Source organism: Carica papaya, chromosome 8, assembly GCF_054855325.1.
Source record: "Carica papaya isolate Zhongbai chromosome 8, ASM5485532v1, whole genome shotgun sequence".
Taxonomy (NCBI): Eukaryota; Viridiplantae; Streptophyta; class Magnoliopsida; order Brassicales; family Caricaceae; genus Carica; species Carica papaya.
Window position 1 is genome coordinate 34,904,336 of NC_142316.1, and position 23,427 is coordinate 34,927,762.

The 23,427-nt window shown below is 36.6% G+C and overlaps 6 protein-coding genes across 7 annotated transcripts; 5 read left to right on the forward strand and 1 right to left on the reverse strand.

Moving 5' to 3' along the window:
- The first annotated feature begins 247 nt into the window (after positions 1–247).
- LOC110808645 (Pectin lyase-like superfamily protein) lies at positions 248–7,182 on the forward strand. The gene is made up of 4 exons (XM_088209835.1): positions 248–407; positions 1,745–3,470; positions 5,110–5,441; positions 6,515–7,182. Exons 2-4 carry the CDS (start codon positions 2,851–2,853, stop codon positions 7,030–7,032), a joined length of 1,470 nt encoding a protein of 489 aa, XP_088065961.1. The 5' UTR covers positions 248–407; positions 1,745–2,850; the 3' UTR covers positions 7,033–7,182.
- A 122-nt stretch (positions 7,183–7,304) lies between these two features.
- Positions 7,305–9,914, forward strand: LOC110808554 (Pentatricopeptide repeat (PPR) superfamily protein). Of its 2 annotated transcripts, XM_088209830.1 has the most exons (3): positions 7,305–7,933; positions 8,266–9,120; positions 9,241–9,914. In XM_088209830.1, the coding sequence occupies exons 1-3, from the start codon at positions 7,444–7,446 to the stop codon at positions 9,708–9,710; spliced, it is 1,815 nt and encodes a 604-aa protein (XP_088065956.1). In that variant the 5' UTR covers positions 7,305–7,443; the 3' UTR covers positions 9,711–9,914. The 2 variants fall into 2 exon arrangements, with proteins under 2 accessions (XP_088065956.1, XP_088065955.1); XM_088209829.1 differs by having other exon boundaries at positions 8,266–9,914.
- A 251-nt stretch (positions 9,915–10,165) lies between these two features.
- LOC110811791 (uncharacterized) lies at positions 10,166–10,937 on the forward strand. Its single transcript, XM_022038364.2, has one exon. It carries the CDS (start codon positions 10,171–10,173, stop codon positions 10,507–10,509), a length of 339 nt encoding a protein of 112 aa, XP_021894056.1. The 5' UTR covers positions 10,166–10,170; the 3' UTR covers positions 10,510–10,937.
- A 3,593-nt stretch (positions 10,938–14,530) lies between these two features.
- Positions 14,531–23,351, reverse strand: LOC110811717 (putative F-box protein At1g67623). Its single transcript, XM_088209841.1, is given in 4 exon segments — positions 14,531–15,208; positions 15,211–15,392; positions 22,911–22,985; positions 23,109–23,351. Coding segments are annotated over 3 exon segments (435 nt in total). The 5' UTR covers positions 22,949–22,985; positions 23,109–23,351; the 3' UTR covers positions 14,531–14,993.
- Positions 16,168–18,166, forward strand: LOC110811782 (7-deoxyloganetin glucosyltransferase-like). The gene is made up of 2 exons (XM_022038353.2): positions 16,168–16,766; positions 17,079–18,166. Exons 1-2 carry the CDS (start codon positions 16,256–16,258, stop codon positions 18,002–18,004), a joined length of 1,437 nt encoding a protein of 478 aa, XP_021894045.1. The 5' UTR covers positions 16,168–16,255; the 3' UTR covers positions 18,005–18,166.
- Positions 20,020–22,529, forward strand: LOC110811716 (7-deoxyloganetin glucosyltransferase-like). Its single transcript, XM_022038282.2, has 2 exons — positions 20,020–21,000; positions 21,330–22,529. The coding sequence occupies exons 1-2, from the start codon at positions 20,493–20,495 to the stop codon at positions 22,250–22,252; spliced, it is 1,431 nt and encodes a 476-aa protein (XP_021893974.2). The 5' UTR covers positions 20,020–20,492; the 3' UTR covers positions 22,253–22,529.
- Positions 23,352–23,427: the final 76 nt, after the last annotated feature.

Here is a 23,427-nt window from a genome sequence, read left to right on the forward strand (position 1 = left end):
TTTTTATATTTGAAAATTTAAGTGAATATTAGTTAATATTTTATTTTTATATAATATATTAATAATTATTTATTTTTATTTAAAAAATGGCGTAAGTCATATTATTATGAATTCTAATAAAAATTATAAATTCAAAATAAGAAAAATGTTTAGAAGTTAAAAAAATTTGTAGAAAGAGAGAGAAAAAAAAAACAGAAATTGAAACTAATTGAATGGACTAAAATACCCCTCGCGTGTTAATCAGAGTGTTGTACTGGTTAGGGTTTCGGCGAGATGCCTATAAATACTGAACAATGCCCTCCTTAGCTTCCTTAGCTGGTCTTGCAGTCAGAAAATCGCCTGTTGGAGAGAACTCGGCGGATAGAAGGAAGTCTACTACGAGATCGTGAGAGAAGATGAGAGCTAAGGTAAGTTTCTTTGTGATCTTTCTCGACATTCTACTTGCTGATGTGTAATTTGTCAATGTTCTCTTTTTTTCCTCTTTCTTCGAATCGAATTTTCGTTGCTGTTGTTCTTATTAATCAGTAGTTTTGCTTGTTAAATAAGTGAAAAGTGGAAACATTAATATGTGTGGCGAGTTGGCTGGGAATCGAATTGCATGCATTAGTTTCTTTGGCGACATTTCGAGCTTTTTGCACAAAGATTTGACTGCGTTGTGTAAGATTTGATTATAACTGTTCTAGGTGGTATATTTAGAAATTGGGATACCGAAATTTGTGTATCTTCACGTTTGGTTTCTCGGAATACGTGGAAGAAGAAAAATATGAATTATGATACGAACACAAAGTCTCTTTGAAAGCGCAGAAGGGAACTGGTCCCTGGTTTGTAATTATTCATATACTAAGGAGGAATTTTGATAAGCTTTCGGCTTTGTGGATTTTTTTTTTAAATTGAGAGTAGTTGCTACAAACTAGGGTTTTAGATTCGAGAATGTCCTAATTTGTAGAGTAATGAGCATTGTACTCACTTCATTCATGGTCGTTTTAAGCTTGTTTTTTTTTTGTCTAAGCTTTTGCGATTTTGTTTAGGTAAGTTTTATCTTATTCTCTAATGGTATTAGAATTTGGAGATATAATCTAGATATGGACTGGCTTGATTGTAGAATAATAACAGTTGTGCTTTTATTACATTCCTGTTATTGCAATTTTGTTCTTCGTGTTAGTTTATGGAAGCTTCTGAATATTTTGTGAGATAAGAACCATAATGAGCATTGTGCTCACGTCATTCATGGTCTTTTTAAGCTGGTTTTTTTGTCTTAGCTTTTGCGATTTTGTTTAATAAGTTTTATATTATTCTCCAGTGGTATTAGAATTTGGAGATATAATCTAAATATGGATTGGCTTGATTAGAATAATCACAGGTACCTTGCTTTTATTACATTCCTGTTATCTATTTGTTGCAATTTTGTTCTTCGTGTTAGTTTATGGAAGCTTCTTGATGTTCTGCGACATAAGAACCATCTGGATTTTAGGGCAATTAATATCTGCCTTGTTTTAGTTTTGTTTGTGGTTAGGGTTTTCTTGTGATCCCTTTTAAGTATTGTTCAAAGAAATTTATTTGTCATGCTATAAGGTTTCATTCGGTGTTTGGTATGTGATATGAGAATGATATTTATTTTATAGTTTCGTTATTGAATAAAAATTAGTAACTACCGTCAATTGATTACTACACAGATTTATAGAATTCTGGTGATAATATTCAAGTTTAGGTTTGAGTTAAGACTTGTGTTTTGTTTTTCTTGCAGTGGAAGAAGAAGCGTATGAGAAGGTTGAAGAGGAAGCGCCGAAAGATGAGGCAGAGATCTAAGTAGGCTTTTTTGTTAAATTGGCAAGACGGGCTTGGTTTCCTGAAGAGATAGGGTTGGTTCTTCATCTCATTATCCCCCAATATGGTTTGAAGTTGAAGAAGATTGCCAAATTCTTTTCTGGAAATTACATCTGCCGTGTTTTTTTATTTTAGTCTTAGTATCGGAAAGACTTCTTAAAGCCGTGTGGACATCTTACATTCGGCTCATTTCTATGTTGGAGATTTGAGAAATTTTTACCTACTTCAAGCAGTTTCTTGCATATGCTTGGTTTGCTCTTTGGTTTTGTTAGTTTAGGATTATATTATCTTGAATTCTTGTATCTGCCATGTCTCCATCTTAATAGCATTTAACTCAAAACTGTAAACTCTTCTATAGTCTCTGGAAAATAGAGGGAGGAACCGAAGGGCCTGATTTTTATAAGCAATGGGCTTTTCATAGTCCTGTTTGGGGATGCCATAACTTTAATGGGGCTTGTTTGATCGGAATCGTAAGCCTAACTCATATACAGTAATGAGGTTTTCTGAAAGTCAGAATGAGTTTTCCTAGTGATGAAATTGCACATAGTTGAAAATAGTTTGTTCATATATTTGCACATCTAGATTCAAAATCTGCGTTGGGAACCTAAATTCCCAACCCTGCACGTCAGTACATCAAGATTCAGTACTGTAACGAAAACGAAGGTAAGGCGAAGCGGTGTCGTTTATCGATGCTCACTCCCTCTTCTCATCTAGCTCCATTTCCCTCGCTTTGTCGTCAGATTCGTGTTTCTGTAACTCTCCCCGGGGAATCTATCAACCGTTTAGATTACAGAATACAATTCTGAATTTTCATTTTTGGTGGTCAAATCGTTCATTTCTTCCTTCGAAGTTATCTCGTACACCAAATCTCAAAATCCCGTCTGTTTCTGCTGTATTCGCCAACTTCTCCCTTGATTGCGAAGCTGATTTTGTTTCTTCCCTTCCATTTTCATTTTCCGGATCAAGGAAGTGAGGATCGATTATGGAGAACTCTAAAAATTGAATATCAAATAAAATAAGCAAGACATGGCTTCTCCTCCTCCTCCACTCGCCTGCCTGGTCGCACTCCTTATTCTACTCCCTCTCATCCAATCAGAACCCTCCACCTCACCCACCACCATTCTCCCTAAATCCACCCAATCCCTACCTCTATCCCTCAACGTGTCCGTCACCGATTACGGCGCGACCGGCGACGGCGACCGTTACGACACCTCTGCCATCCAATCAGCAATTGACACCTGTCATTTCTATCACTCTTGCTCTTCTTCCGCCTGCCATGTCATCTTTCCTCCCGGAACTTACTTGACGGCCACCGTCTACCTGAGATCCGGCGTCGTCCTGCACGTGGAGGAAGGTGCCACTGTACTCGGCGGCACGAAGCTCGAAGACTACCCGAAGGAGTCGTCTAGGTGGTACGTGGTGGTAGCGGAGAATGCGAGCAACGTCGGGATTACTGGGGGAGGAGTCATCGACGGTCAGGGGCTGAAGTTCGTGACGAGGTTCGACGAGCGGAAGAACGTTATGGTGAGCTGGAATCAGACCGGGAGTTGCTTGGGGGATGAGTGCAGACCACGCCTCGTTGGGTTCATCGGGTGCAAAAACGTCACCGTTTGGAATATTCAGTTCATCGAGCCGGCCTACTGGTGGTTAGTTCACTACTTTTTTTCTTTACTGCCCTTTAACTCTCTCCAATTGCAGTAATGCCCTCGTCGCTTTTAATGACGACCTATAAAAAAACTAGTGCCTTTACGTAAGACCAACCACATAATGAAACTATACTTTTAACCTAAAACCATTGTATTAAATCCTTTATCAAGTACCAAAGACTAGTTTGAATTAGCATTATATACTACTTATATAAACTAAGAAGCAATGTTTGTATTTGTTTTGAGGAAGACTGTTTCAGCTACATCATATAATACATGTTGTACAGGTATACTTGATAAGTTGGAATCTTGGTCGAGTATAAAATGTCTTTTCTGATTGAACACGAAAAGAAATATTTAATCTAATAATGGGATTATGTTCTTGTTGTCAGGTTTTTGTTTTTTGTTTTGTTTTATATAGATATGCATTTGACTATAGTGTAGGCTACAGTACGAAATATCCAAATTATAATGTCAATCTTATCCTTCTCGCTTTCAGCTCAGAGCTTTTCTTTTCATACGCTCACCTCCTATATTTTGACCAGATTCGATTTCTTTTCAAGTTCACAAAAGATTTGTCAGTATTATAAGATACACAATAAGAATTCACTCTCTTTTTTCAGTTAGTAATCCGATTGGGTGCTAAATTGTGAGGAAGCAAATACAATATCTGAAAATGGTACAACTTATATACACTATGACACAATGAAAAGGGACCCAGAAGGGATAGTGTGATTCCTGTGGCACTCCAACTTTGCTTTGATGGCAAACCAGATGTGGCCTTCAAGCAACTAGCTTGAAGAGATAGACCAAAATTGTCTGTTCCTTCATGGCTAAGCTTTTAAAATTGCTGTTCTGTATTGCTTGACCAGTGTAGTTTATCTCATCATGCTTTTTCAGTTTTCAATAAACCACACTGCTGTAAATGCTGTTGCTTTTACTAAATGTGACAAGAGAATAGGCCTTGAAGATTTGTACTCTCCTGTTTCAGAAAAGTTTTTGTTTGAGTTACATGCAAAGATTTTGAGAGGACCTTTTGTTTTGACATTAGTAAGATGTAGCATAACATCTTAGCTGATTGGAATCTCAAAAACATAATTGGTCTTCCTCCAACATCCTGTTCATGCATTGAGCATCAGATTTTTGGATTTGCAAAATCTGGTGAAGAAGCTATTTAGTTGTTTGTGAAAGGCAAATTGTTAGTTATGGTCAGTTGTCCTTTTTGGCTTGGTTGAAAATAGTTTAGGTGACTGGTCTATATACATCGGTATCTATATACATCTTGTGTAGAACATTAACTTTATTCTTTCTCTTTGTCTGGCCCATAGGCTTTGTAATTATCAGAGATCGAACCCGAAACATGTGAACTGACATGTAAAATAATACTGTAGGCATGGGGCTTAATTCGCATTATATCCTTGGTATAACTAATAGGAGTCATTTGAAAGACTACTTTTGCTGGAAAAGTAGTACATCAATTGAGTTTGATTGCTCTTTTTTTTTTGGGTTAGAATCATCTGCATTCTTAGATTTGTCAGATCTTTTAGCCAGCTCATATGTCTACTGCAAATGATTCTTCAATTTTACATGTTCTCTTAAATTTATTCATGTACCTGACTAGGAGATTGTGTAACTGCAGCTTGCACATAGTGCGGTGTGAAAATACATCAATTCATGATGTATCAATATACGGTGATTTTAATACACCAAACAATGATGGGATGGATATAGAGGATTCAAATAACACCGTTATTACAAGATGCCACATTGATACTGGTGATGATGCCATCTGCCCAAAGACATACACAGGGCCCTTATATAACTTGACAGCCACAGACTGTTGGATTCGGACAAAATCTTCGGCAATCAAACTTGGTAGTGCTAGTTGGTTTGATTTCAAAAATCTGGTCTTTGATAATATCACCATTGTAGATTCTCACAGAGGGTTGGGATTTCAGATCCGTGATGGAGGTAACATGATCTGTCTTCCCCCTCATATTGGAATATATCCCTTGCTAATTCAGCTTTATGTTCATTGAGAAAGAAATTATTTTGAAACTCTGAGAACTACCTGTGTTATCTTTGATTAATAAAAGCATTTGATGCACCGCTATTTCAGAAAGCATGTACGAAATGATGCTAAAATTGAGATATTTCTACATTGTTTTCCACTGTTGTCCAAAAGGAAATCTGAGAGAAAATAGGATCAACCTGTTTGTGAATGTAAAGAAAATTGTTACAAGTCTAGCCTGTAGCTAAATTTGAAGCTAGTTGAAGGAGCGAGAATTTTGAGAAGCCTTATTTAGGTCTAGGCAGAACCTGGTTTATAAATTGTAGCTTTGTTTTTATTTTTGTATTTAGGACACCAAACAAACAACTGAATTTTACAAAAGAAGTGTAAAATTTATTTATAAATTCACATTGTTTACCTATAGAATGTAAATAAAATGTAAATTTATGAATGAATTTTGTATGTTTTTACTGGAGTTCATGAATTCCCGAAATATCTGTTAATGAAAGACAGTTAATGCCCAGAAGGGTTTGAATTCCAGCCCGCTTACCATATACTATAGCCTATATACATTTGTTGAAATTCAGCATGTAATTACCATTTTTCTCATGTTTTCGTCTTGAGATTGGACATTTAGACTTTATGAACTTAGGTCTTCATATATAAGATGAGCCTCTTTTTATGGCTCTTTTTATCTGTTCAAAACTGTTTTAGCTTTCATTTCTTAAATTCATAGACTATATAGCCCAACACAACTACAGTTGTTGAAAATGAAAGATTGATTTGAAAAATTATGATGAAAATATGACTTGATTTTGAAAATAATTTTTTATTTCTTTTCGAACTTGAGTCATATTTTCCTTGCTATTTTCGAATTTTGTTTTCATCTTTAACGACTCTTGGTGGTAAAGTATATATAAAGCATATATTAATTTGGAAGATGAAGATTCAAAATCAATATGAGACAACCAAACGAGGCCTCTGCTTTTCAATTTTCTTTTGCCATGTACTAACTAATTGTTTCCATGTACAGGAAATGCTGGTGACATTACCTTCTCAAACATAAATATCACTACTAGATACTACGATCCCTCATGGTGGGGACGAGCAGAGCCTATTTACGTGACAACCTGCTCGCGGAACTCATGTTTCAAGGCGGGTTCCATTTCGAATGTTCTCTTCATAAACATAACTGCAACTTCTGAAAATGGAATATTTTTATCAGGCTCTGAAGATGGGAAATTAAGTGATATTAGATTCATTAACATGAATCTTACGTACAGAAGATGGACAAAGTATGCTGGAGGATTGGTTGATTATAGACCAGGGTGCCAGGGACTTGTGAAGCATAACACAGCTGGAATTATCATGGAACATGTTGAAGGTTTTGAGGTTGAAAACGTGAACATGAGATGGTTTGATGCCAAAACAGGGCTGTGGAATAACCCTCTGGATTTTAGGCCTTCCACTGTGAATAATATTTCTTTCTTCAATTTTCACTCAGGTTTGTACAGACAGGTAGACCAAGAACCCAAGAGGAATCATTCTTAGTACTTGGAATTTTTTCCAATTATGAAACAATTGTATTTTCTGTTTGGTGCATAGCACACGTAAGTCATTGCAGTGTTAAATTATGTTACAGTACAATTTCAAGAACAATGTATTATTGTATTTTGTTCAGTACAAAAAAAGATTTGACAAGTAATGAGTTAAATTATACTTTATTACACGAAGAAAGATGGATTAAACTAAGAAATCAATGTATTAACGAAGACCCTTCTGGTTCAGCCTTTAGGAAAATAAACTCTATATATAAATATATCTGTATTACACACCCATGGAAGGAGAGAGATATATCTGAAATATATATTTTGTTGGAGAAATGTACAAACAGAGATGAAGACCGGCCTTAAGGTACAGACTAAATGCTTCCCATAGTCGCTGAACAATCATTTCTTAATCATGAAACTTCTTAGAAAAATCCACGGTTCCATTCATCATCCCAATCAAGTGAAACCCATTTCTTCAACTTCCCACATCGTCACTCAAAAACCAACCTTTCCATTTTTCCCGCCGACCACACCATGTTTGAAAACGCTCTGCACCAGCGGTCAACTGCAAGAAGCCTTGCTAGAAATGGCGATTCAAGGACTTGAAATGAAGTTTGATGGCTACGATTCACTGCTAAACGCGTGTATTAATCAAAGGGCCGTGAGAGAAGGCCAAAGGGTCCATGTCCACATGATCAAGACCCATTATCTGCCTCCAGTCTATCTTAGAACCAGATTGATTGTGTTTTATAATAAATGCGACTGTTTGCTCGATGCAAGGAAAGTGCTCGATGAAATGCCTGACAGGAATGTGGTTTCTTGGACTGCCATGATTTCAGCTTATTCTCAGAGGGGATTTTCCTCTCAAGCTTTGAAGCTTTTTGCCGAGATGATGAAGTCGGGTATGCTTGGATTTTGCTTCTCTCTCTCTCTCTCTCTCTCTCTCTCTCTCTTTCTCTCGGTGTTATTTTCTTGGTGGATGTGGGGGGTGAGAGGGTTGTTGATGCAAATTCGAGTAATAGAAGAGAAAGTTTATTATGTGAAATTGAATATATGAGTGACAGTTTGTTTAATTTTGAATCAAACATGTAAGTAATAATTAAATTTTACATAACATAATTTCCTATTGTTAATTTCCCATTGTATTTTATTGTCTATTTCAAGAGATTGGTTACAGGCAGTAGAGGTTTTTTTAAACTTTGTTTTAATCATATTGGTTGATGAACTTCTACAGATACAGAACCGAATGAGTTTACTTTTGCTACGATCCTTACTTCTTGTACGGGTTCTTCTAGATTAGAGTTTGCATTGCAAATTCATTCGCTTATAATCAAGAGAAATTTTGAATCCCATATATTTGTTGGAAGCTCACTTCTTGACATGTATGCCAAAGCTGGTAGAATCCATGAAGCTCGAGAAGTTTTCGATTGCTTGCCAGAAAGAGATGTTGTTTCATGTACTGCTATAATTTCTGGTTATGCCCAACTGGGTCTTGATGAAGAAGCATTAGAACTTTTCAGGAGATTGCAAAGAGAAGGAATGAGTTCAAATTATGTTACCTATGCTAGTCTTCTTACTGCGCTATCTGGGCTTGCTTCATTGGATCATGGGAAGCAAGTCCACAACCATGTTCTTAGACGTCAATTGCCCTTCTACATGGTCCTTCAGAACTCTCTTATTGATATGTATTCAAAATGTGGAAATCTTGGTTATGCTAGAAGGATCTTTGATAAGATGCCTGAGAGAAGTGTTATCTCTTGGAACGCCATGCTTGTGGGGTATGGTAAACATGGGATGGGAAGAGAGGTGATTGAACTCTTCAAATTGATGAGAGAAGAAAATAAGATAAAACCTGATAGTGTTTCGTTTTTGGCAGTGTTATCTGCTTGCAGCCATGGAGGGATGGAAGATAGAGGGCTGGAAATCTTCGACGAGATGGTGAGTGGAAAAGATGGAGTTGAGCCCGACATTGAGCACTATGGATGTGTTGTTGATTTGCTTGGGCGTGCTGGCAGAGTGGAAGAGGCTTTCGAGTTTACTAAAAAGATGGCTTTTAAACCAACAGCTGCTATTCTAGGTTCCCTTTTAGGTGCTTGTAGGGTTCACTCAAATCTTGATATTGGTGAATTTGTAGGTCGTTGGCTTCTAGAAATCGAGCCTGAAAATGCTGGGAACTATGTTATTCTTTCTAATTTATATGCTTCTGCAGGAAGATGGGAAGACGTGAGAGTTTTAAGAGAATTAATGATGCAGAAGGTTGTGGTAAAAGAGCCAGGAAGAAGCTGGATTGAGCATGATCAAGTCCTTCATACATTTCATGCCAACGACCGGTCTCACCCGAGGAGAGAAGAGGTCTTTGTTAAGTTAAAAGAAGTGTCGGTAAGGTTGAAAGAAGCTGGGTATGTTCCTGATTTGAGCTGTGTTTTACATGATGTGGATGAAGAGCAGAAGGAGAAGATGCTGCTTGGCCATAGTGAAAAACTAGCCTTGACATACGGGTTGATCGTTGTTCCTGAAGGAGCTCCGATTCGTGTCATTAAGAACCTCAGAATCTGTGCAGATTGCCACAGTTTTGCAAAAATGGTGTCGAAAGTCCATGGCAGAAAAGTATGTTTGAGAGATAAAAACCGGTTCCATCTCATCACTGGTGGAATCTGTTCTTGTGGAGACTATTGGTGAATTAGAAATTTAGTGTTATAAATCCATGGTTGTTTATATTCACAATCTGCGTTATGTTTCTGGGTTAAAAGAAATCCAGAAGTAAATCATTGTCAATACAAGATTTGCTTGGAAGATAAAATTGATCTATAGAAGAAAAAAAATCACAAATCCAGTTCTAATATTTTAGTGGCCAAATGGGTTTTGTCCGGTTCGAACCCGCGCTCTCTTTGAGGAAAGAAGGTAAATAACTCAGCTGTTTTATTTATCTATTTTTATTATACTTTAAAGGGGTCGCTAAACGACGTCGGATATATTTAACAAGTACATAATGTAAGAAGTGTTTCCAAACGGTGTCGTTTTCTTACTTCCTCAAGGCGCTTCCTGTACTTCGCGACTCGGCTCTCCCAATTGACAAAAGCACTGCCCTACTGCTGCCATAGCTCTTTCTCCTCCTTTCTCTCTGTGGAAACCAAGCACCATGCCGTCTCCACAATCCTTGACCACCACGGCAACCATGCTCCGCCACCGGCTCTTCTCTCGTGCCGGGTCCACAGCTGCCGGACCTAGCCGATGGGCGACGCCGGGCCACGAGGAGCAGCCTAAGGGATACCTCTTCAATCGGACTCCGCCTCCGCCCGGTCAATCGCGTAAATGGGAGGATTGGGAGCTTCCCTGCTACATTACAAGCTTCCTCACTATCGTGATCCTCGGCGTCGGCCTTAACGCCAAGCCTGATCTCACGATCGAGACCTGGGCGCATAAGAAAGCTCTCGAGCGCCTAGAGATGGAGAAGCTCCCCCCTACTGAGTCCGAGTAAACGGTGAACTAGGTCTCGTGAATCTGATGTAGCGGTGATCTGGGGTATGCCTTTGCTTCTGGGTTGGAAATCTTGTGGATTGGTTTCTTTTTTGATAATGATGATGATGATTGGGGTTTAGGATGTTTTTCTGTTGAACTTCACCTCTTATGTTGATAAATATCTAGTTGAATAAGGTTTGTTAACTTCTGGACTTAATGCTGCATAATTCTCAGCTGTTAATGTTCATTATGCTTTGACAAACATATGACTTTTGAGGGTACCGGATTATTGGTTAGATTGTTGATAGTATGTTTTTACTTTCATGTTTATTGAGCTTCGATTTGATAATCTACAATGTAATCGTTTGAATCCTCATGGACTGGAAACTGGTATTATCCCTCTTCGCTTTAGTGTTTATAAATATATAGCAGAAATTTAATTCTTGATATTCGGAGATTTGGGAGCTTAATGACTGTACAAGGAACAAAGATTGAGTTCTTGATATTGGTAAAGTTTTTACCATTGTGGTTCTTTTTTTGGAATTTTCAGAGCTTTAGCAAATTTTAACTTAATTTGAAGATTAAAATTCCAAAGAGGTTGAAATTTCCTGCCTGTCTTACACGAGTGAAACCTCTTCCAACAATGTTTATACTGTTGCTTCTGAAGATTCAAGGTGATGCCAATTTATGTTTTAGGGTGCTAACTAACTGCCCCGTTATTATTTTGTGTGAAGGTTTCATAAGTAAATTATCAATCTATTGCTTGTGAAAGTAAGATGAGATCATTTAAGATGGATTAGTGTCTTCTAAGATCACGGTTGGTTAATGGAGCTATGGTGGATTTTGGGTTTGATTATGCTAAGAATGATTCTTTGGGAATATAGACGATTCTTCGGTGGCAGTTTCATGACATGCATTGTTACTCTAACTTGTAAAATTTTTTGTCGTTTGGTTTCTTGCATTTATGTGGAAATTGTTTTTGTTAGAAAATACTTGATTAGTAATTTTTGGACTTTTGAGATGGCAGTTAGAATCGTTGACCCTTTTTGACTTGTGTTTCACTTCTTGGAGAAATGATAGATCTTGTGCAGATAAAATTCTGATGAGAACTCATTGTTGAGGTTCAAGAACGACATTGAGGTGTGAAAAGTGGTCTTTGAGTATCGTATTTCTTGAAATGTAGAGAATATGAGTTTTTGGAGAGAACTATGTGGAAGACAAAGTCTGTGGTGGGATATGATAAGTCTTTGATGAGGGAATTGAGAGTGATCCATATTTTTAATTTTTCTCACTTAATTTTTGTCTCACGTCCTATTCCTTTTGTCTATACAAAATTCAGCCATGCTCCTTGTGCAACTGGCAATGAGCCATATTTGAAAAGTCTAAATGGCAAAACAATTCCGTGTATATGTTGATCGCTTTCTCTACTGAAATCAGTATTCTTATCCAGGATTTGTCCTTTTTTTGGAATATTTGTTTTTTTATTAATAAAAGTATGTTTATCCTGCATGATGAGTCTCTGAAAGTTGTTGCCATCTTCTTGTGAACGTAAGAATTCTTTCTTATTCTTTGTCAAAAACCAAAAGGTCTTAATTCGGGTTTCATGAAATATAAATTGAAAATAGAGATAAGTTTGAAATGAGATAAATTTTTTTTGAAATAAAAAGTGTGAAATTATATTGACATGGTACCGAACAACCAGTGGTATCGCCCCTATACAAAAGTTTTACAATGTAGTTAGCAAATTAATGACATGTTCAAAATCCACATTATTAATTATGTCATGCCCTAACAATAGAAATATAAAATAATGCATCTACCTTTCTCTCAAATTATACAAATCATAGTTTTACCCTCAAAAGCTCTAGAATTTCTCTCATTCAATAGAATCCAAAACAATGAGAGATAAGTTTAAAATGAGAATGGTATTGTCTTCAATTTTTTAATTCAAGTTAGTTGGATTTTTTATTCTTGCTGAGTGAGATAAGAAAATGAAATTCATCTCCAAGGTAGATTGGTTTCTTTCCTACTCTTCAAATTCACCGGTAGTAAAAGTCTAATTGGTTCAAACATAAAAATTATGCTTTAGTTTATGAAGATAATGTTTTAGGTTCTGAGATTGTTCTAATAATAAGTAACGGAATAGAATAAGAATTGAATAAGAATGGAACTGGAGTTGAATCAAAGAAGTTTTAATTGTGCATAAATAGAGGAAGGATCAGGATAGCTAGAAAACTTCTTGTTTTGTCCATGATTTTATGGTGATAAAAAGTCGATGGGAAAAAAGTGGATTCTAGTCTTAAGATATCTAATGAAACCGTCGCAGAAATCAATGGTAATGTGATTACAAGTGACTTTTTATCTCAGAGCAAAAGTGTTTGATGATCATTATAGCTGAAACCAGCCTTCATATTGTACATACGGACTGATTGCTTAAGCAAACATTATTCTGGAGCAATTAGTGCCGAATGGTCTATTTTTTTTTCTTTTTGATCATAGAAAACAGCAATTTTGGCTTTACCTAGCTTAATGACTATTTGAACTTGATCATCTTTGTGTAGGGTTAGCAAATATGTGGTTCCACATCTTACATATTTGTGGATTGCCCTTTGCTTGACGGGAGGAATTAGGGAACCTTATAGACATTTTACTAACTACATTTTAGTAGTCTCTTTTGTACATGGGTGGCGTCCTGTGGTGCATATTGAATGTATATTTTCTTTGTGAAAAAAAGGAAACCTTCAGTTTTTGTTCCTCTGTATTCTTCTTGTTTTGGCTGAAAAAGTGAATAACGTTAAAAGGCACCAAGGTTTGCCAACCAACTATATTTACGAAAGGTCAATTGTCAAAAAATTAATCAAGGTTTGCGAATCCTCATCATTCAGGATTAGCGTCCCTATCAACAGAAAATTTTGGGAATGGAACCAAGAATCTCTGGCTCTAACAAAAGAACAAGTGTCTTAAACACTTTTTTGTTCCTCTCTTTCCAAAGAACCGAGAATAGTCAAGGGTACAAAGTTTTTCTCAAGACAAGTTAAGTGATTAGTCCTGCAACATTCTAGCCTCCAACTTTTGGGGTAGTGAAAAGGTCTTTAGGTTTTCCTCTGTCTATTACCTTTCTGCAAGTGTTTCTGGCTTTCCAACCTTCATGTGCCATTCATTCCCCTCGCCTCAACCCAATCCCCCTTTTGGTACTTATTTTCTAGTTTGTGAGAAGAACCCTTTGGTGTTTTCAGTTTTTCCTCTTAGTTCTACTTGATTGTTTTGAAATTTGTACCCTCATTTCGCTTAGGGATTATTTATGTGATTCCTTATAGTCCTTAACAAACTCTACTTTCTTCTCTGATGCATGGATGTGCTTTCTTCTCAAAATAAACAAATAGATGAATAATTTTTTTGGGTGATAAGTAAATTAATACTTTCTCTAGAAAACTTGCAATTAGCAGGTGCCAAGCGATGCCACTCTTCGATTCTCATCTGCGTGACTTTGACTTAATATCCAATGGAAACAGAAGGATAATGCACTTATATCTTTGTTTTGCTTGTCTTATATATGTACCATATCGGTAATTGGTTTCCGGAGCATAGATTTTTATTGACTTGAGGCCATTTTTGATCTAATCTTCACCCCTTGAAGAGGCAGAAAACAAACTGTACGGTCTTAATAATACTTATTGTGTTTTAGTTCTACCTGCTGGTTCTCCATGCTTGAAACTTACTGGAGCCTCCCTTAAAATTGAAGTTTGTGTCTGTATGTGTTTTTATTTTCCACTACTGCCTCTCCATGCTTGAAACTTATTGCAGCCTCCCTTCCGGTTGACATTCGTGTGTGCATGCGAGTGCATGCATGTTTATACCTGTGTGCGCGTGTGCACATCTTAGATATTGATCTTCTGGGTCGAGTTTATTTCTAGAGGCACATCGAGATTGCTTTGAAATATTATTGTCCGAGACAAATATTTCAGATTCAATGTTGTATTAAGAGTGTGGGAAGCTTTCTGCTCTCATAACTTTTCTGAAGAAACTCCCTCCCACTTGACACTGTTTTAACTTGTGAGTTTAAGCTTTGCCTCTTTCGTTTCACTTCAATTTTCATTCTCTTCTCAAGTTGAGGCATAAGTGTATGTATATATATATATATATGTCTATGTTTATATTTGTATATGTTGTGATGATGAGAGGCGCAAGTATATTTGGTGAAGCTTGAAAATTTACGTTTTCTTTTGGCCTCACTAAAACTTTTAGCAAGTTGGCTATAATATTCATGCACACGAATATATATATTTATATGTATATGTATATGTAAATATGTATATCCCCATGCATTAATTCCTTAGCATATCTAGGAACAGACCAACTTGATCATTCCAAAAACAATATTCACAAAAATCAACGTCATCTTGTTTGAGGTTGGGGGTGAACGGCCACCCATTGTTTGCATGCAGAGACGTGCGTCGATTACCAGCGCAGCCGCATACGGTGTCGTTTAGACGGTAAAGAGAATCAAGCTGCATCAACTACATATGTACTCACCCACATCTCCTTCATCAACGATTTCACTCTTTCCCGACACTTCTCGACGTCGGAAAAAATCAAACGAGACAAAATCTTCATCCCTTCCCTTCCGCCGGAATAAACAAACAGGATAATGCCATACACGTACATTGCTTCTCTGCGATCCTTCTCTCTCGCTGTCTTCAGCCGCCGGAGCCCTGACTCCTGCTGTTCGAGCTGAAGTATTCCACCATTCCTTGTCTGTAAATTGCCTCCGCATTGCCGCTCCCTCTGCACTGCCTTATGAAGCAAGAGCTGGCCTCGCTAATCCGCCACGGAATTGCTGGGAATTTGTCGATGCAAACGAGTTCCAGAACACGAGGATGGTCTGATGCTTCCAGGAAATCCCTGCAACTCAGTTTGGCATTTAGAAGATCAGTGGAGAGGAAACCGAGCAAACCCGGCCAGCTACTTCTACTAACGTATCAATGGGTAGGGTTTTGATTAAGCAACTTTCTTCTTCCTTTTGTAATTTTCTTTCCTGGTTTTTGAACTCCACCCATTATTTTCCTCTTCATCAATCTCCTGAAAGTTTCATCCATACGTGTATATATATTTACATACAGATCAGTTTGCTGGAAGAAAAGCAGGGTTCGCTTATCGTCACCCGAGCAACAGAGGTATAGCGAGTATATATATATATATATATATAGATACACGAATTTCCTAAATACTGTGGGAAATGTAATAAATTTCCTTATTCGAACAGAATTAGGAAATAGAATCTTAAATTTATGTCGTATAACTCTTAACTGTTCATAACGTGTTTTTTCCTTTTTAGTTTTGTGTCTTTATTTATATAAATATGTTTTTTTACTCCCAGAAAAATAATAGTAAATACAAAGAAATTTAAAAAATTATAAATTAATTTTACAAAGGTGGAAAATAATTTTATGCTCAAAAGATAATTAAGCCTCTAGAAAATGGTATTTTTTTTTTTTATATTTAATTTATGCAGATATTTAAAGTATTTAATATGTTTAAAAGTAAATTAATAATTAATATATAATAAAAGTAATAATATTAATAATTAATAGTTGGGCCCGGCCCAGCCCATCAGGCCTGCCAGGCTGGAACCAGGCCCAACATAACAGGCCCAACCAGCAGTGTAAAACCTTATCAATTCTACATCCACTTCTAACACGAAATCTGGACTTCTCGTCTCTTGCCATCCTCCCTGTAGATAAGAAGTCAGATCCGAGAAAGCTTCAATGGAAGAAAGTAAGAAGCCTCATGCCGTGGTCATTCCATGTCCATTTCAAGGCCATATAAAGCCATTGCTCCAACTTGCAAAGCTTCTTCACCATAAAGGCTTTCATATTACTTTTGTGAACACAGAGTTCAACCACAAGCGCTTTCTCAAGTCGAGAGGTCCCGATTCTCTGGATGGCTTGCCTGACTTCCAGTTTGAAACCATTCCCGACGGCCTCCCTCCTTCAAATCCTGATGCCTCCCAAGACGTTGTTGCTGTATTTAAGTCTGCTTCGACCAACTTCTTGGCTCCGTTCGGGGACCTCCTTGCCAAACTGAACCATTCTTCATCTAATAATAATATCCCTCTCGTTACTAGCATTGTTTCAGATACTACCATGCTATTTGCGGTCGAAGCTGCCCGTGAACTCGGGATCCCCGTCGTTAGTTTCTTCCCAAGTTCTGCGAGTGTTTTCGTAGCTGTGAAACACTTTAGGGCTCTTAAGGAGAAGGGCTACACGCCTCTCAAAGGTTTGCATTATCTGCTAAAGAGATTTTAAGTATAACAGTATCATGCACTTGATCGTGTGAATATACTGGTTTTATCAGAACGATTTTCTAATTTCTTTCTTCGGGGCTTTTTTCTGGAAGCCGTATCATCGGGCATACCATACCAAAGGGACAAGCACTGAGCTAGAAGTGCTGAGGCCTTTCTTGGGGTCGGCCTCGATGATCATAAAGTGCTATTGTTTTTTGAGCAACTCAAAAGCGAAATGACTGAAAATCATGCATGTATTTTGATATGCTTATAACCATCACACGAAACGCTAATCTTATTTGCAGATGAGAGCTATTTAACGAATGGGTGGCTGGACACCGTTATCGACTTCATTCCTGGATTGAAGGATATACGTTTGAAGGACTTGCCGTCATTTGTTCGAACTTCAGATCCCAATGATTTCATGTTCAACGCCCTTATGGAAGCAGTAGAAAGAGCTTCTGAATCATCCGCCATCCTTATTCATACATTCGACAGATTAGAGAGGGAAGCTTTGGATGCAGTCTCATCCATGTTTCCTTGCTTTTATGCGATTGGCCCTCTCCAATTACTTCTCAATCATACCCCTGAATCTTCTCTCGACTCTGTGGGATACAACCTATGGGAAGAAGAAACTGAATGCCTTGAGTGGCTAGAATCCAGAGAACCCAACTCAGTGGTTTATGTGAATTTCGGGAGTGTGGCAGTACTGAGCAACCAGCAGCTAATTGAATTTGGGATGGGACTTGTTAACAGCAAGCACCCATTTCTGTGGATAATAAGGCCTGATTTGGTGATTGGAGAAAACGCAGTTTTTCCATCAGAGTTTGTGGCTGCAACCAAAGAAAGAGGTTTGATTGCAAGTTGGTGCCCACAAGAAAAAGTGCTCAACCATCCATCAATTGGAGGATTTCTAACCCATTGCGGGTGGAACTCCACACTCGAAAGCTTAAGTGCAGGAGTTCCCATGCTTTGTTGGCCATTCTTTGCAGATCAACAAACAAATTGTTGGAGCATCTGCAAACAGTTTGAGGTTGGTTTAGAGATCCCAAATGATGTGGACAGAAATGAAGTAGAGAAGCTGTTGAGGGAACTGATGGAGGAAGAGAAGGGAAAGATGATGAAGAAGAAAGCCATGCACTGGAAAAGATTGGCAGAGGAGGCTAGTGCTCCTAATGGGTCATCAGCCATGAATCTGGATGACCTGGTAAGCAAAGTGCTTCTATCATAAGATCTATAAACAAACAAATGTTCTTCCGTTTCTGAATCGGAATCTAGAGTTTGAATCTTGCTACCGTCCTATTTCTGTTAATTAAATTTTAACGAAAAAACTTTCATCCGAGAGAACTTTTTTAATTTATAAATAGTAGATATAACTCATATCTTATCCGTTCATGGAAACTGGTTCAACATTTGACAACTAAGAACAATATCAATTTATATAACTTCAATCTACCACCGACCTACATATTGTTTGAAATATAATCATTATGTTCAAAATCTAATTATTCATTTAGTATATTGAATAAATTTTTATTTGACAATTTATTTTAATATATGACAATAATATTTTTATTATTATATTTATTATCTTATTATTTAATTTATATAATAAAATTATTTATTAAATTTACAGATTTTACATCAACATAGAGATCTTGATAATGAAAGTGAAGTTTTTATGATTTAATATAAAATATTCTTGATCATTAGATCATCAAAATAAGACATTAATGATTTAGTAAAACTAATATATATTTGATGATCTCTATAAGATGAAAATTAGTTGATCTCATTAACTAAATCATATATATAAATGATGTATACGGAGATATAATTATTGAACCGACCCAATTGAAAATTTTTAATGGTTAAAATTATCTTAAATTATAAATACAATATTCTTTTAAAAAGATAGGATGTAAGAATTTTTTTCAACTTAAAATCATCATAATAATTAACAAGTAATTTATTATATTTTAATTATGGACACTTATGATCATAGAATTATAATTAAAATAATATTGAGTGTGATTAAATACTTGTACAATTAATAATTGACCAAGATAAAATTTATTAACTTTAGTAATAAGTTTAAATTTTATACTGTTATTTATTATAACAATCAATAAGATAAGATGTAAGAATTTTTTTCAACTTGAAATCATCATAATAATTAACAAGTAATTTATTATATTTTAATTATGGACACTTATGATCATAGAATTATAATTGAAATGATATTGAGTGTGATTAAATACTTGTACAATTAATGATTGACCAAGATAAAATTTATTAACTTTGGTAATAAGTTTAAATTTTATATTGTTATTTATTATAACGCCTATATTAAGAACTTGATCAAGATAATTGAACAAAAAAAGAAATGAGTTTCATGTCATTCATTAGTCAGTTATGATTGACATGAAATATAAATAATTATTTATTCAACTATATTTTAAGATTAATTCAGAGCAATAATGACGAAAAAAAATATTATATTATTTTTTAATAAGTTATTAAGATTAATTATACATTTCATCCTATTCAATCGTTAAAGAAGTGTTGTTAGATGTTAATTTTAATTACTAAAATTGATTTAGCCAATTTACTATTAATCTAGTATTTACTTACAGATGATTTGACTATCACATTAACTTAGAATTTCCATCTTATTCATTCAAATATTTATATTACTTATTTTAAATTCTTATTATTTCATGTGAAATGAAAAAGTAAATTGAACCCAAATTTTAATATTATCTTCAAATTACATAGTGCTCAAGTGATTGTAAACCAAATAATTTTATCTTCAAATCAAAATTTGGGTATGTTAGTAGGAAATATATCAATAAGATGACCACAATAAAAAATAAAAATGCCAATTTTTTTTTTTTTTTTAAAGAAATCTATAAGATTTCGTGGACATGATTTTAGCTACTACACATTAATCAAGGAGTTGTCACTCAACGTTATTGAATTGTTATAAGAAGGTAAAATGATAAATAACAAATATACAAGTGCACTTTATTATTAATAAGTAACGATTCTCCCACTGGCTGGCTGCTGTCCCAATCCCAGCCTGCCAGGCCATAACTAAACCTGGCCAGCAGTGTAAAGGAAAAATCCCTGATACGGGGCAGCTCCTATCCATTTTTACATATATGCCTTCGTCCCACCCAATCCTAACACGACACATGGACTTATCTCTTCCAAACTTCCTTATAGATAAGTGATAGCATCAACTTCCATTAATGCAGATCTTAAGAACCAGAAAGTTTCTCTGACGTTGAATCTTCTCTAATCAGCTCTTACCTAAAGTAAATGTGAGCTCTTGTCTGGATACACACTCCATTGTTCACACGTAAGCTATTTGCCGGACGCACCCTCCACCCCTCGCACCTGTATCTTTTCATTTAATCTACATAAGCTCCTCTTAGTTTAAAAGAGACATCAACACGTCTGACAGAAACATTTTCGTGTTCGTGGCTGTTAAACTTGATCGGCTATTTACATTAACTATGATCCAAATCCCAACGAGTTAAGACCTGATTACTTCAATGAGTTAATTAAGATCGTCTGACCACGTGATCTGATTTCAGAAGTCTACAGATAAGATAACAAATTTTTTCGGCAACATCCAGGCATAAAGATACAGTGACAAAAGCAGAGAAAAATCCCTTCTTGCCAATCAGTCTGTGGTGTGAGAGAAGACTTCAATGGAAGAAAGTAAGAAGCCTCATGCCGTGGTCATCGCATATCCATTTCAAGGCCATATAAAGCCATTGCTTCAACTTGCAAAGCTTCTTCACCATAAAGGCTTTCATATTACTTTTGTGAACACAGAGTTCAACCACAAACGCTTTCTCAAATCGAGAGGCCCCAATTCTCTGGATGGCTTGCCTGACTTTCAGTTTGAAACTATCCCCGACGGCCTCCCTCCTTCAAATCCTGATGCCACCCAAGACGTTGTTGCTGTATGTAATTCTGTTTCGACCAACTTATTGTCTCCATTCAGGAACCTCCTTGCCAAACTGAACCATTCTTCATCCAAGAACATCCCTCCCGTCACTTGTATAGTTGCAGACTCTTTCATGCCATTTACTGCCGAAGCTGCCCAAGAACTCGGGATCCCTGTCGTTAGTTTCTTCCCAAGTTCTGCGAGTGTTTTCGTAGCTGTGAAACACTTTAGGGCTCTTAAGGAGAAGGGCTTCACGCCTCTTAAAGGTATGCATTACACAGCGAAAATTTTTTATCGCATAAAGAGATCGGAATAATAATATCACGCACTTGATTGTGTCAAATTAATAGTTCTATTAGAAAATTTATTCTCAATTATTTCTCTGGGGCCATTTCCTGGGATCTGTATTATTGAGCAACCCTGAAACTTCACCAAAGAGACAAGCACTGAGGTAAAAATGCTGAGGCCTTTCTCGGGGCTTCGACAATCATAAACAGGTATTGTTTTTGAGCACCTGAAAAATGAAGTACTTGAAAATCATGCATGTATCGTATATGCTTATAACCATCACAATGACTTCCATTCTTATTTGCAGATGAGAGCTATTTAACGAATGGGTGGTTGGACACCGTTATTGACTTCATTCCTGGATTGAAGGACATACGTTTGAAGGACTTGTCGACATTTATTCAAACTACAGATCCCAATGATTTCATGCTTAAGTTCATTATGGTAGCAGTTGAAAGAGCTTCTGAATCATCCGCCATCCTTATTCATACATTCGACAGATTAGAGAGGGAAGCTTTGGATGCAGTCTCATCCATGTTCCCTTGCTTTTATGCAATTGGCCCTCTCCAATTACTTCTCAATCATACCCCCGAATCTTCTCTCCAGTCTGTGGGATACAATCTATGGAAAGAAGAAACTGAATGCCTTGAATGGCTAGAATCCAGAGAACCCAACTCAGTGGTGTATGTGAATTTCGGGAGTGTAGCGGTACTGAGCAACCAACAGCTACTTGAATTTGGGATGGGACTTGTTAACAGCAAATACCTATTTTTGTGGATAATAAGGCCTGATTTGGTGATTGGAGAAAACGCAGTTTTTCCATCAGAGTTTGTGGCTGCAACCAAAGAAAGAGGTTTGATTGCAAGTTGGTGCCCACAAGAAAAAGTGCTCAACCATCCATCAATTGGAGGATTTCTAACCCATTGCGGGTGGAACTCCACAATCGAAAGCTTAAGTGCAGGAGTTCCCATGCTCTGTTGGCCATTCTTTGCAGATCAACAAACAAATTGTTGGAGCATTTGCAAACGGTTTGAGGTTGGTTTAGAGATCCCAAATGATGTGGACAGAAATGAAGTAGAGAAGCTGTTGAGGGAACTGATGGAGGAAGAGAAGGGAAAGATGATGAAGAAGAAAGCCATGCACTGGAAAAGATTGGCAGAGGAGGCTAGTGCTCCTAATGGGTCATCAGCCATGAATCTGGACGACCTGGTAAGCAAAGTGCTTCTGTAATAAGATCTATAAACAAATAGAAGTTCTTCCATCTCTGTCAACTAAATTGGTTCAGGAGTTATGGAGTTCAGAATAAGAGGTCTAGATTCTGAATTGGAAACTACAGTTTGAATCTTGCTACTTTGTTAATTAGATTTCAACTAAAAACTTACATCTAAGTGAACTTAATTTATAAGTAATAGACCCGACTCATTTCTTACCCGCTTAGGGAAACTGGTTCAACATTTAACTAGGGACAATGTCGATTTATATAACTTCAATCTACCACCTTTATATATATGTGTATGTATATATATATATATATATGTATATCAGTCGGCGCTTGCTTCAAGTAGTGCAGACAAACTATTAATTAGACCTTGCATTATAACTGGATTAAAGCTTCAGGCCGATCGATTCGGTCATAGAAATTCTCAGAAATAGAGCGGTGTAGAAGCATAATTCTAATGCTTCTTTGTCCTTCGTTTTCTCAGCTAGCAACTCGAAGCCATTATAAATTCCACCAGACTCAACAGAAGTAAATAAATTACCTTATTAATATGAGATCCAAAAAGCAAAGCACGCAAATATATAGACATGCTTGTTTGGTATCTTGTCCCTATACAAGATGCATAGCATATATAATCTAATCATTAACGATGAAGCAAAGTGGATTTACCTAGCATCTGCATCATACGAAACCGTCGTGAGCTCCATTCACCTTCGATCCGAATGATTCGGTACAGGCAACTCGCTGTTAGAAATTTCAGATCATCCGCCAAAAACATGCACACATATGTAAGTATGATCACACAGAATAAACGCAGAATTAGGGATTAACGGAGACAGAGTGAGCGTAACGAGAAGAAAGAGAAACCAGGAATTGTTCAACAGATTTCGCCTTCTCATCTTCGCCTCGCCCCACCTCCCTCGTCTCGAATGGAACCTCCGCCCGCACCAGTTACGAAATTAATTTAGCAAAAAGTTAAATAATCGGGGCAGTCTGTGGGCTTGGGCCGAACCCAATCCAATGGAAAATATTATTTCTGTAATTTTTTTTTCAAAATTATTTTTATTATGCACAAGATAATAAAATAAAATAAAAAATAAATAGAAATGTATATATATAATTAAAAGGTAGGACGTTACATCCCAGCCGGTGTCAATGACCATGTCCGAGATCCAGGCTGTAGACA

Coding starts and splice junctions, on each gene's coding strand:
- LOC110811791 (XM_022038364.2), top strand. CDS start 10,171: ATGCCGTCTCCACAATCCTTGACCACCACGGCAACCATGCTCCGCCAC.
- LOC110808645 (XM_088209835.1), top strand. CDS start 2,851: ATGGCTTCTCCTCCTCCTCCACTCGCCTGCCTGGTCGCACTCCTTATT. Junction 3,471..5,109: donor ATCGAGCCGGCCTACTGGTG/GTTAGTTCACTA, acceptor GTGTAACTGCAG/CTTGCACATAGTGCGGTGTG. Junction 5,442..6,514: donor ATTTCAGATCCGTGATGGAG/GTAACATGATCT, acceptor TTCCATGTACAG/GAAATGCTGGTGACATTACC.
- LOC110808554 (XM_088209829.1), top strand. CDS start 7,444: ATGAAACTTCTTAGAAAAATCCACGGTTCCATTCATCATCCCAATCAA. Junction 7,934..8,265: donor TGCCGAGATGATGAAGTCGG/GTATGCTTGGAT, acceptor GAACTTCTACAG/ATACAGAACCGAATGAGTTT.
- LOC110811716 (XM_022038282.2), top strand. CDS start 20,493: ATGGAAGAAAGTAAGAAGCCTCATGCCGTGGTCATCGCATATCCATTT. Junction 21,001..21,329: donor GGGCTTCACGCCTCTTAAAG/GTATGCATTACA, acceptor TCTTATTTGCAG/ATGAGAGCTATTTAACGAAT.
- LOC110811782 (XM_022038353.2), top strand. CDS start 16,256: ATGGAAGAAAGTAAGAAGCCTCATGCCGTGGTCATTCCATGTCCATTT. Junction 16,767..17,078: donor GGGCTACACGCCTCTCAAAG/GTTTGCATTATC, acceptor TCTTATTTGCAG/ATGAGAGCTATTTAACGAAT.